Below are 13145 nucleotides of genomic sequence, written 5' to 3'. Positions count from 1 at the left end.
TCTTTGAAGGCCAAAAAGCTCAATTTTAGTCTAATCTGACCGGAGTACCTTCTTCCATATGTTTGGAGAGACTCCCACATGCCTTTTGGTGAACACCAAACATGTTTGCTTATTTTTTTCTTTAAGCAATGGCTTTTTTCTGGCCACTCTTCCATAAAGCCCAGCTCTGTAGTGTACGGCTTAAAGTGGTCCTATGGACAGGTACACCAATCTCCGCTGTGGATCTTTGCAGCTCCTTCAGGGTTATCTTTGGTCTCTTTTTTGCCTCTCTGATTAATGCCCTCCCTGCCTGGTCCGTGAGTTTAGGTGGGCGGCCCTCTCTTGGCAGGTTTGTTGTGGTGCCATATTCTTTCCATTTTTTAATCATGGATTTAATGGTGCTCCGTGGGATGTCCTAAGTTCCTGATATTTTTTTATAACCCAACCCCGATCTGTATTTCTCCACAACTTTGTCCCCGACCTGTTTGGAGAGCTTCGTTTGTTTTCATGGTGCCGCTTGCTTGGTGGTGCCCCTTGCTTAGTGGTGTTGCAGAACTGGTGTAGATATACTGAGATCATGTGACACTTAAAATCTACCTGTGTGCAATCAGATCTGATTTAGGGGGTTCAAAGCATTTGGGGATGAATACATACGCACGTACCACTTTCCTGTTTTTATTCTTTGAAACAAGTAAATTTTTTTCATTTCACTTCACAAATGTGGATTATTTTGTGTAAATCCATTACATGAAATCCAAATAAAAATCAATTTAAATTACAGGCTGTAATGAAACAAAATAGGAAAAACAGAAAGGGGGATAAAAACTTTTGCACGGCACTGGCAATAGCCCTGGCTGCACGAGGCCACAAGAAATAAATGGCAAACCGCAGGTCAGGAAAAACCCAGACGTCGTCTTTTTGCTTCTATAGAATATTGCGTATTCTTTTGCAACTGTAAAAATAGGCAAGAGGTTCATAAAAATAAGCAAACACTTGTTATTTATGCTTTATTTACACTCACTATGATGTGTAAGTAAGGTAAAGCAAGCAAGGCGTTCAATTTTTGGAATTATTTTTATTTTTAACTCGTACCCATTTTGCAGTTGTGAAAGAATATGCAAGCCCTTTGGAATTTACCGCCGAGGCGATATTTGGCAGCTCTGTGATTATGAAACCAGTGAGAACGTACTTCTACGCTATTTCAAATGGTAATCGTTACACCCAAACGGCCAGAGTAATGACACTTCATGTTACTTATGCGTCCCCGGGTTTCTTCCCAGGAGAAGGGGAGGGTGTAGCCTAGTCAGTCATGCTCAGGCATGCCTGCCTGTACTCTAAGAGAAAACTTATGCTCGATACGAAAATGTGGCCCGAGGTGCTTGAACAGTGTGAGTCTTTGCTCACAGGCCAAATTGAGCTCCATACCGCACTCCCACGGAGCCTCTTTTCCTCTTTTTGTAACAACTCTAGGGCTCCATAAAGCTCTGCATTGACATGACTAGTTGACAGTAGGTGAGGGCAGGAGGTCCTATATGAGCACAAACTCACTTCCTTCACAACAGCTCTGCAAAGCACAAGTATGAATGCCCTGACCTCTGCAAACGCCGTAAATGCTGCATGGCTAATGCAGATGCAGATTGACCATGCTTTAAATTCATGTTCTACTTTCATAGATAGGGTGAAGCACCCCCTGTTGGTCAGGATACATCATCTCAACTAGACTGCTTTTACACTATGGGGATTACCATAGGGACAGTTCACTGCTACCGCATCATGCTGTCAGTATTTACCCTCCCAGATGAAACAGTAACACAGACAAGCTTGAGAATACTCGTTTTTTATAAGACTGGGTAAAGAACCAGCAAAAACAAAGACATGGTTAGTTTCTTACAACATTTCTCCTACCCAATAAATCTCCTTGACTTGTTTTGATAACAGACTTTGATATACAATTAAATGTGTTCAAGCTGTACTCAGGGGTAAACATAACATAGTAAAAGTAAATTCACTCAATTTAGTATGATGCTGCATTTCATATGGTATTATCAATTTGTTGATGTCCATCCACTTCATGTTACGAATTACGATTCCTACAATATGTTACAAATTTGCAATACGTATGATATGTGACCAATTCCAATTTGTTACGGCTAACGTTAGCTAGATTGCTAGGTGGCTAATGTTAGCTAGGTTAGGAGTTAGCGAACCTTAAGCTTTTAACCTAACATACTAAGTAGTTGCAAAGTTAGCTAAAATGCTAAAGTTGTCCGTGATGAGATCTGAACATGCAACCTTTGCACTAAGAAAGTTGCTGGCTATGGGGAATGAATTTAAAGTCGAACTTGATTGTGCAAGTTAAAATATGATCATGGTACATGTGTGTGTGGGGGTGTGTGTGACCTCAGTCCACACTACACCACCCATTTCTCCGTCCTTGGCTCCACAGACTTCACCAGGCCCTGGCCCATGACCCTGAAATCCTCCAGGATGGCCTCCACGTTGGGGACAGTGTGAGCCTCCTCCCCACTCACCTCCACACGACGAGCCACCATCTGGGAGGTCTGTTCCAGAGGGACACACATAAAGAAATTAATAAGCAAATAGAGAGGGAAAGAAAGATATGTTCTGTGACTTCCGGTCTTTACCTTAAACGGCAGTGGGGTGAAGGCTTTGGGTTTCCATAACACCGCGATCACAGTGCCGCCATAGGGGTCATAGAAGAACAGAGCCAGGTCTCCAAATGCATCCTGGGAAAGATATGCAGACAGGTTTAAAATGGAAGGCCTTTAGCCCACTTGAGTCAATATGACAAGAACTACATGGTCTGAAACCTTTCATACACAAGGCAATAGACCTGGCTGCACGAGGCCACTAGAAATAAATGGCAAACTGCATGTCAGGAAAAACCTACACGTTGTCTTTCTGTTTCTAAAGAAAGCCAGCAAGCCAGAGCCCATTGAGCACCACACAGGTACTTACCCTGAGCTCTGCCAGGTAGTGGGTGACGGGGTTGAAGTCGATGACGGGTAGTGCCCCTCCAGTGTTGGCCACTCTGCCAGCCAGGATGCCCCTGCTGAAGGTGGCATGAGGCGGGTCCACTGCCTGGCTTAGTAAGGGCACCTGCTTGGGGCTCAGGTGGATCAGGACATCATAGGGATCCAATGGAGGCCGCATGACCACCTGCGTGTGTGTGTGTGTGCGTGTGTGTGTGTATGTGTGTGTGTGTGTGTGTGTGTGTGTACACAAACACAGAGAAGGAATGATAATGATGGAATGTATATTACAGTAGGTTTGACAATGCAATCATTTTGGGGAAATGAAGAAAAACATTATACAATTATGCATGCGAGTGGTAGTTTTAAGAACGAGTGAGAGAGTGAGAGAGTGAGTGAGTGAGTGACTGACCCTGATGTCCTGTATCTGGTTGGTGTCCATCAGCAAAGGTTCTAGGATCTTCAGGCTCTCTGCAGCCACCATCACCACACGCTGCAACATCTGAGCACACACCGAGACAAACCCCTCAATAACCCACACCTGATACTGGCCAGCATAGTGAGAGTGATCCTACCAAACCCTTGTCGGTTGTCCGTAAAGAGATATGTTTGAAACTCCTCATTCAGAACTATCCTCACCTGTGGTTTAAACAGCTGTAGGGTCAATACTGTGAATGAGTCAGCTAAGGACAGTTTGAGTTCTATCGAATAGCTAGGTTTACTCTGTCTAAACACCAGACTCCATCACAAAGATCTGGTACATTGTCAAGGATGGGCATCTTGGTGAGAACATCAGGCTGTAATAACATGTGCACAGAGCTCCATTATAAGATCTGGTACATTGTCAAGGATGGGCATCTTGGTGAGAACATCAGGCTGTAATAACATGTGCACAGAGCTCCATTATAAGCTGTTCTATCAAAAAGTGCTCAGCCTCTCGATCAATCATTTGATTACGCAAGTGAAAAGTGCAGTGTCCTTGGGCGTATTCAAATCATTCCACCAGCTACCCCGCAGCCTTCGTACATCAATCAATGTGAAAGTGACCTGACAGATGCCGCAAACACACAGGTTTTTCTCAGGCACATGAAATGTTAGTTGGTCTGCACATCATGCATTAGGCCTATTGAATTCAATGTTATCGGACAGACACAAAAACATGGCAGGTCTAGAGAGCAGCTACTTGGAGCATTGGAATCCAGTGGGTTAGGTGGAACAGGAAAGCAACATATAAAGGATGGGAAGCTGCCAGCTCCATCTCCTCCCCATGTTGCTGTGTGCTGCTGTATTTCTCAGTGCACTCGGTCAAACAGCGGACATGAAAACAAGATCAACTGATTTCCTTCTGGAAGTGGACAGTGAAAAACACAACTGGTGAGCATTACATGCACTTCTTGATCATGTTGTCCCTGATAATATTGAAGCCATCGTATTCGTCTAGATAGAACACCATGAATGATCATGTTGTCCCTGGTAATATTGAAGCCATAGCCATCGTATTCGTCTAGATAGAACACCATGAATGATCATGTTGTCCCTGATAATATTGAAGCCATCGTATTCGTCTAGATAGAACACCATGAATGATCATGTTGTCCCTGATAATATTGAAGCCATCGTATTCGTCTAGATAGAACACCATGAATGATCATGTTGTCCCTGATAATATTGAAGCCATAGCCATCGTATTCGTCTAGATAGAACACCATGAATGATCATGTTGTCCCTGGTAATATTGAAGCCATAGCCATCGTATTCGTCTAGATAGAACACCATGAATGATCATGTTGTCCCTGATAATATTGAAGCCATCGTATTCGTCTAGATAGAACACCATGAATGATCATGTTGTCCCTGATAATATTGAAGCCATCGTATTCGTCTAGATAGAACACCATGAATGATCATGTTGTCCCTGATAATATTGAAGCCATAGCCATCGTATTCGTCTAGATAGAACACCATGAATGATCATGTTGTCCCTGATAATATTGAAGCCATCGTATTCGTCTAGATAGAACACCATGAATGATCATGTTGTCCCTGATAACATTGAAGCCATAGCCATCGTATTCGTCTAGATAGAACACCATGAATGATCATGTTGTCCCTGGTAATATTGAAGCCATAGCCATCGTATTCGTCTAGATAGAACACCATGAATGATCATGTTGTCCCTGATAATATTGAAGCCATCGTATTCGTCTAGATAGAACACCATGAATGATCATGTTGTCCCTGATAACATTGAAGCCATAGCCATCGTATTCGTCTAGATAGAACACCATGAATGATCATGTTGTCCCTGATAATATTGAAGCCATAGCCATCGTATTCGTCTAGATAGAACACCTTGAATGATCATGTTGTCCCTGGTAATATTGAAGCCATAGCCATCGTATTCGTCTAGATAGAACACCATGAATGATCATGTTGTCCCTGGTAATATTGAAGCCATAGCCATCGTATTCGTCTAGATAGAACACCATGAATGATCATGTTGTCCCTGATAATATTGAAGCCATCGTATTCGTCTAGATAGAACACCATGAATGATCATGTTGTCCCTGATAATATTGAAGCCATCGTATTCGTCTAGATAGAACACCATGAATGATCATGTTGTCCCTGATAATATTGAAGCCATAGCCATCGTATTCGTCTAGATAGAACACCATGAATGATCATGTTGTCCCTGATAATATTGAAGCCATCTTATTCGTCTAGATAGAACACCATGAATGATCATGTTGTCCCTGATAACATTGAAGCCATAGCCATCGTATTCGTCTAGATAGAACACCATGAATGATCATGTTGTCCCTGATAATATTGAAGCCATCTTATTCGTCTAGATAGAACACCATGAATGATCATGTTGTCCCTGATAACATTGAAGCCATAGCCATCGTATTCGTCTAGATAGAACACCATGAATGATCATGTTGTCCCTGATAATATTGAAGCCATCGTATTCGTCTAGATAGAACACCATGAATGATCATGTTGTCCCTGATAACATTGAAGCCATAGCCATCGTATTCGTCTAGATAGAACACCATGAATGATCATGTTGTCCCTGATAATATTGAAGCCATCGTATTCGTCTAGATAGAACACCATGAATGATCATGTTGTCCCTGATAATATTGAAGCCATCTTATTCGTCTAGATAGAACACCATGAATGATCATGTTGTCCCTGATAATATTGAAGCCATAGCCATCGTATTCGTCTAGATAGAACACCATGAATGATCATGTTGTCCCTGATAATATTGAAGCCATAGCCATCGTATTTGTCTAGATAGAACACCATGAATGATCATGTTGTCCCTGATAATATTGAAGCCATAGCCATCTTATTCGTCTAGATAGAACACCATGAATGATCATGTTGTCCCTGATAATATTGAAGCCATCGTATTCGTCTAGATAGAACACCATGAATGATCATGTTGTCCCTGATAATATTGAAGCCATAGCCATCGTATTCGTCTAGATAGAACACCATGAATGATCATGTTGTCCCTGGTAATATTGAAGCCATAGCCATCGTATTCGTCTAGATAGAACACCATGAATGATCATGTTGTCCCTGATAATATTGAAGCCATAGCCATCGTATTCGTCTAGATAGAACACCATGAATGATCATGTTGTCCCTGATAATATTGAAGCCATAGCCATCGTATTCGTCTAGATAGAACACCATGAATGATCATGTTGTCCCTGATAATATTGAAGCCATCGTATTCGTCTAGATAGAACACCATGAATGATCATGTTGTCCCTGATAATATTGAAGCCATAGCCATCGTATTCGTCTAGATAGAACACCATGAATGATCATGTTGTCCCTGATAATATTGAAGCCATAGCCATCGTATTCGTCTAGATAGAACACCATGAATGATCATGTTGTCCCTGATAATATTGAAGCCATCGTATTCGTCTAGATAGAACACCATGAATGATCATGTTGTCCCTGATAATATTGAAGCCATAGCCATCGTATTCGTCTAGATAGAACACCATGAATGATCATGTTGTCCCTGATAATATTGAAGCCATAGCCATCGTATTCGTCTAGATAGAACACCATGAATGATCATGTTGTCCCTGATAATATTGAAGCCATAGCCATCGTATTCGTCTAGATAGAACACCATGAATGATCATGTTGTCCCTGATAATATTGAAGCCATAGCCATCGTATTCGTCTAGATAGAACACCATGAATGATCATGTTGTCCCTGATAATATTGAAGCCATAGCCATCGTATTCGTCTAGATAGAACACCTTGAATGATCATGTTGTCCCTGATAATATTGAAGCCATAGCCATCTTATTCGTCTAGATAGAACACCATGAATGATCATGTTGTCCCTGATAATATTGAAGCCATCGTATTCGTCTAGATAGAACACCATGAATGATCATGTTGTCCCTGATAATATTGAAGCCATAGCCATCGTATTCGTCTAGATAGAACACCATGAATGATCATGTTGTCCCTGATAATATTGAAGCCATCTTATTCGTCTAGATAGAACACCATGAATGATCATGTTGTCCCTGATAACATTGAAGCCATAGCCATCGTATTCGTCTAGATAGAACACCATGAATGATCATGTTGTCCCTGATAATATTGAAGCCATCTTATTCGTCTAGATAGAACACCATGAATGATCATGTTGTCCCTGATAACATTGAAGCCATAGCCATCGTATTCGTCTAGATAGAACACCATGAATGATCATGTTGTCCCTGATAATATTGAAGCCATCGTATTCGTCTAGATAGAACACCATGAATGATCATGTTGTCCCTGATAACATTGAAGCCATAGCCATCGTATTCGTCTAGATAGAACACCATGAATGATCATGTTGTCCCTGATAATATTGAAGCCATCGTATTCGTCTAGATAGAACACCATGAATGATCATGTTGTCCCTGATAATATTGAAGCCATCTTATTCGTCTAGATAGAACACCATGAATGATCATGTTGTCCCTGATAATATTGAAGCCATAGCCATCGTATTCGTCTAGATAGAACACCATGAATGATCATGTTGTCCCTGATAATATTGAAGCCATAGCCATCGTATTCGTCTAGATAGAACACCATGAATGATCATGTTGTCCCTGATAATATTGAAGCCATAGCCATCTTATTCGTCTAGATAGAACACCATGAATGATCATGTTGTCCCTGATAATATTGAAGCCATCGTATTCGTCTAGATAGAACACCATGAATGATCATGTTGTCCCTGATAATATTGAAGCCATAGCCATCGTATTCGTCTAGATAGAACACCATGAATGATCATGTTGTCCCTGGTAATATTGAAGCCATAGCCATCGTATTCGTCTAGATAGAACACCATGAATGATCATGTTGTCCCTGATAATATTGAAGCCATAGCCATCGTATTCGTCTAGATAGAACACCATGAATGATCATGTTGTCCCTGATAATATTGAAGCCATCTTATTCGTCTAGATAGAACACCATGAATGATCATGTTGTCCCTGATAACATTGAAGCCATAGCCATCGTATTCGTCTAGATAGAACACCATGAATGATCATGTTGTCCCTGATAATATTGAAGCCATAGCCATCGTATTCGTCTAGATAGAACACCATGAATGATCATGTTGTCCCTGATAACATTGAAGCCATAGCCATCGTATTCGTCTAGATAGAACACCATGAATGATCATGTTGTCCCTGATAATATTGAAGCCATAGCCATCGTATTCGTCTAGATAGAACACCATGAATGATCATGTTGTCCCTGATAATATTGAAGCCATCGTATTCGTCTAGATAGAACACCTTGAATGATCATGTTGTCCCTGATAATATTGAAGCCATAGCCATCGTATTCGTCTAGATAGAACACCATGAATGATCATGTTGTCCCTGATAATATTGAAGCCATAGCCATCGTATTCGTCTAGATAGAACACCATGAATGATCATGTTGTCCCTGATAATATTGAAGCCATAGCCATCGTATTCGTCTAGATAGAACACCATGAATGAAAAAGGAAGCATTCAGGTAAAATTGTATTTTTGCCATTTTGAATTCATGTAATATAATTATTGTATTAGTGTCACAACATGACAAACTGAATGTGTATGGCATTAAATGAGTGATTTACAAGGTGCTTGAAAGGTTAAAAAGCAAGAGGTCAGTATCAAGGAAAGAAACAGTGAGCTGCCTATGGTGAGAGATACGACACTAGTCACTTCAACCGGCATTTAGACTTTTTTTTTTACCAAGCCGTAGTAATAATATTGATAACGGTATGAGTGTATCTGTCACCAGTGTGACATAGGAGAGCAGTATGCTCTGAGGAAGGGTCCAAGGATCGGGAAACTGTGACTGCCGACTAACAAGAACGTGCAATTCATTTCTACTCCGATGTTTATGATGTCACCTCTACCATTATATTCTGTTAGGTTCTAATTCTCAGAGTAAAAACTTGATGGACACTATGAAAGCTTAAACCAAGTTTATTCTTCCCAGAGGGTCAACATGGCTGCAATCGACATCACACACCAGCACTGATATGTAACCCTTTCTCCTAGGCTGAGTCTCCTCCTACACTGAACAGCCAATGCATCTCTGTTGCTAGACAGAAATTTTGTGATATCTGTTCTTCCTCACTTCATCTGACCTCTACCCCAAAGTGCTCACTCCTACCCAACTCAAGGCTGTCATGGTGATTGGTACTAGACTGCGTCTCTTCTCCTCCCAGAGGATCCCTCCCATAGGATCCCTGATGGCTAACAATAACATATTCTGCCATATTGTAAATGTTATACATTACCCTCTCTCCCTCAGTGACGTAAGTATATTTCCTATTCTCAGAAGCCAACAATTGACTATGCTGTTTAATATACAGAGACTGGCATGAACATGGCCTGTCCTAGACAGTGTGAGAGTCAATTGAAAAGTTTGAAATCCTTTTTTATTTTTACTCTGTTTCTGTGTATGCCTCTTCTGTTACTATGCTGTGTACAATGTGCTGCACAAATAAGATATTGGATGTGACATACTGGTGAATGTGCTGCATGTGTGTGTTCTGACCTGCACAGTGGGAGCCTGCTTGGTCCAAATGGAGACTTTCTTGTCGTTGGGTGTGGCCATGAACATAACAGGCAGAGACTCTCTGGAGGCTATGAAGTCATTCTTGATCTCAGTGTAGTCAGCAGCTACAGCAGGAGGACAGGACAGACGGGAGGAGAGAGGGAAAGTCAGGGGGAGGAGAGAGGTAGGAGAGAGAGTGGACAAGACAGAGGGAAGGATAAAGAGAGTTGTAGGAGAGGCAAGGACAGAGGGAAGGGGAGAGAGAGTGGACAAGACAGAGGGAAGGAGAAAGAGAGTTGTAGGAGAGGCAAGGACAGAGGGAAGGGGAGAGAGAGTGGACAAGACAGAGGGAAGGAGAAAGAGAGTTGTAGGAGAGGCAAGGACAGAGGGAAGGGGAGAGAGAGTGGACAAGACAGAGGGAAGGAGAAAGAGAGTTGTAGGAGAGGCAAGGACAGAGGGAAGGGGGAGAGAGTGGACAAGAGAAGGAGAAAGAGGGGTAGGACAAGGGAGAACAGGACAGAGTGGACAGGACAGAAGGAAGGAGAGAGAGGGGTAGGATAAGGGAGAACAGGACAGAGTGGACAGGACAGAAGGAAGGAGAGAGAGGGGTAGGATAAGGGAGAACAGGACAGAGTGGACAGGACAGAAGGAAGGAGAGAGGGGTAGGATAAGGGAGAACAGGACAGAGTGGACAGGACAGAAGGAAGGAGAGAGAGGGGTAGGATAAGGGAGAACAGGACAGAGTGGACAGGACAGAAGGAAGGAGAAAGAGGGGTAGGATAAGGGAGAACAGGGCAGAGTGGACAGGACAGAAGGAAGGAGAGAGAGGGGGGTAGGATAAGGGAGAACAGGACAGAGTGGACAGGACAGAAGGAAGGAGAAAGAGGGGTAGGATAAGGGAGAACAGGACAGAGTGGACAGGACAGAAGGAAGGAGAAAGAGGGGTAGGATAAGGGAGAACAGGACAGAGTGGACAGGACAGAAGGAAGGAGAGAGATATTATGGGGTCTTTATATACTGCTGCATGAGTATGATTAGATGCACATTGTTGTGTAAGATATATTATAATCCACATTGTGTGTGTGCTCACCGGTGAGCTGGCTGTTGAGGTTGACAACCAGGGGGTTATTTCTCCAATCGAAGGAGGAGAGTAGGTGGAGAAACCGAAGGAAACCGACCTGAGGAGACCTGAGAGAGGGGAGAGAAAGTGAGAGAGGAGAGACGGGAAGAGAGAGACAGAGGAGAGAGAGAGCATAAGAAACAGATGGATAAACCACTTCTCCAAAAAAAAATTATCAAAGAACAAAAAGCAAAAACATATGACCAATTACAAATGTTAGAATATGCTATTAAAAGTCCTATTGGCATGGGACTAGTATTACGTTGGTTATGTATTTACTACCCCAGAGGACGATTCAGACAGGATACGTTTTTTCCAAAATATCCCCTGTAAGTGTCTTTTTTAAAATAAAAAATCCTGGATGTTTTTTTTTTCAAGGCGTGAAGATATTTCAACAAATCCAGGCGACAATATGCTACACTGATATATTGAGCTTGGTTCCAACTTTCTGAACCATACCAAACCATCTTTTAGGTCTTGTGTCGATATATTTGAATTAAAGGAACAGTAATCATTAGGATACTTTAGCGATCTACAGTAGAAGGCAAACTAAATGCCCCAGCCTTCAGATGGGAGCTGAACAGTAAACTTGACCTTGATATGAATTTTTAGGCTATGAATGAGACCGTGAACTTGTCATTTCAAAATGTTTAGCTCAGTATGCTGCTTGTGATATCTTTATTTTTTTTTGACGTTGCAACAACAACAATCTACAAATCTGTCATTATGGGGTATTGTGTGTAGAACAATTGTTTTTAATTTAATCCATTTTAGAATAAGGCTGTAACTGAACGAAAGATGGAAAAAGTCAAGGGGTCACTGGCCTACACACAATACCCTATAATGTCAAAGTGAAATTGTTTAGACATTTTTACAAATTAATAAAAAATGAAAAGCTGAAATGTTGCGTCAATAAGTGTTCAACATGGTTTCTAAAATGCCTACCTCATCTTGGTAACCCACACATTCAGATAAATGTAAAATCCCTCAGTCGAGCAATGAATTTCAAACACAAAGACCAGAGAGGTTTCCCAATGCAAAACTGCAAAAAAAAGTGACAACGAAATGAACTTCATGTCCTGAATACAAAGCGTTATGTTTGGGGCAAATCCAACAATCAAGCATGGTGGTGGCTGCATCATATTATGGGTATGCTTGTCATCAGCAAGGACCAGGGAGCTTTTTTTTATAGGATAAACAGAAACAGAATAGAGCTAAGCACAGGCAAAATTCTAGAGAAAAACCTGGTTCAGTCTGCTTTCCAACAGAGACAAATTCACCTTTCAGCAGGACAAATACCTAAAACAAAGAGCCAAATATACACAAGTTGCTTACAAAGAAAACATTGAACACTCCAGAGTGGCCTAGTTACAGTTTCTTCTTGAAAATCTATGGTAAGACTTGAAAATGGCTGTCTAGCAATGATCAACTACCAACTTCAGAGCTTGAAGAATTTAAAAAAATAATAATATGCAAATATTGTACAATCCAGGTGTGCAAAGCTCTTAGAGATTTACCCAGAAAGACTCACAGCTGTAATCCCTGCCAAAGGTGATTCTAACATGTATTGACTCAGTGCTGTGAATTAGGTGTGTGCGAAATTGTTAGACAAAACGAGTATCATCACACATGGGCAATTTTCTTGACACGATTATGATCAGAGTACTTTTTGTAATTATCCGTGATTTAAAAATATATATATTTTCAGGTGCCAGCAAAAATCTCTCATGTAAGTCAGTCAGACTTTATAAACCTTCTCCCCAGTCTGAGGTCCTGAGCGCTCGGAAGCAGGTTTTCATCAAGGATCTCTCTATACTTTGCAAAACGTCGCAACAGGATGCTGCTGCAGCCACCACGCTTCACCGTAGGGACGGTGCTAAGTTTCCTCCAGACAAACTCCAAGCGGGCTGTCATGTGAGGAGAGATCCTTGATGAA

The 13145-nt window shown here is 41.6% G+C and overlaps 1 protein-coding gene across 1 annotated transcript in view; it reads right to left on the bottom strand.

Moving 5' to 3' along the window:
* Nucleotides 1-674: 674 nt before the first annotated feature.
* Nucleotides 675-13145, bottom strand: part of nol6 (nucleolar protein 6 (RNA-associated)) — a 28998-nt gene continuing 16527 nt past the window's right edge. The window contains exons 21-26 of the mRNA XM_036979430.1: nucleotides 11180-11277; nucleotides 10090-10214; nucleotides 3385-3474; nucleotides 2959-3159; nucleotides 2625-2726; nucleotides 675-2540 (exon numbers count right to left, since the gene is read on the bottom strand). Of these exons, the coding sequence (XP_036835325.1) occupies nucleotides 2391-2540; nucleotides 2625-2726; nucleotides 2959-3159; nucleotides 3385-3474; nucleotides 10090-10214; nucleotides 11180-11277 (766 nt within the window). The 3' untranslated portion in view covers nucleotides 675-2390. The remainder of the gene's footprint in view (nucleotides 2541-2624; nucleotides 2727-2958; nucleotides 3160-3384; nucleotides 3475-10089; nucleotides 10215-11179; nucleotides 11278-13145) is intronic.

This window comes from Oncorhynchus mykiss, chromosome 6 (genome assembly GCF_013265735.2).
Source record: "Oncorhynchus mykiss isolate Arlee chromosome 6, USDA_OmykA_1.1, whole genome shotgun sequence".
NCBI classification, from domain to species: domain Eukaryota; kingdom Metazoa; phylum Chordata; class Actinopteri; order Salmoniformes; family Salmonidae; genus Oncorhynchus; species Oncorhynchus mykiss.
This window is presented reverse-complemented; position numbering and strand designations above follow the sequence as displayed.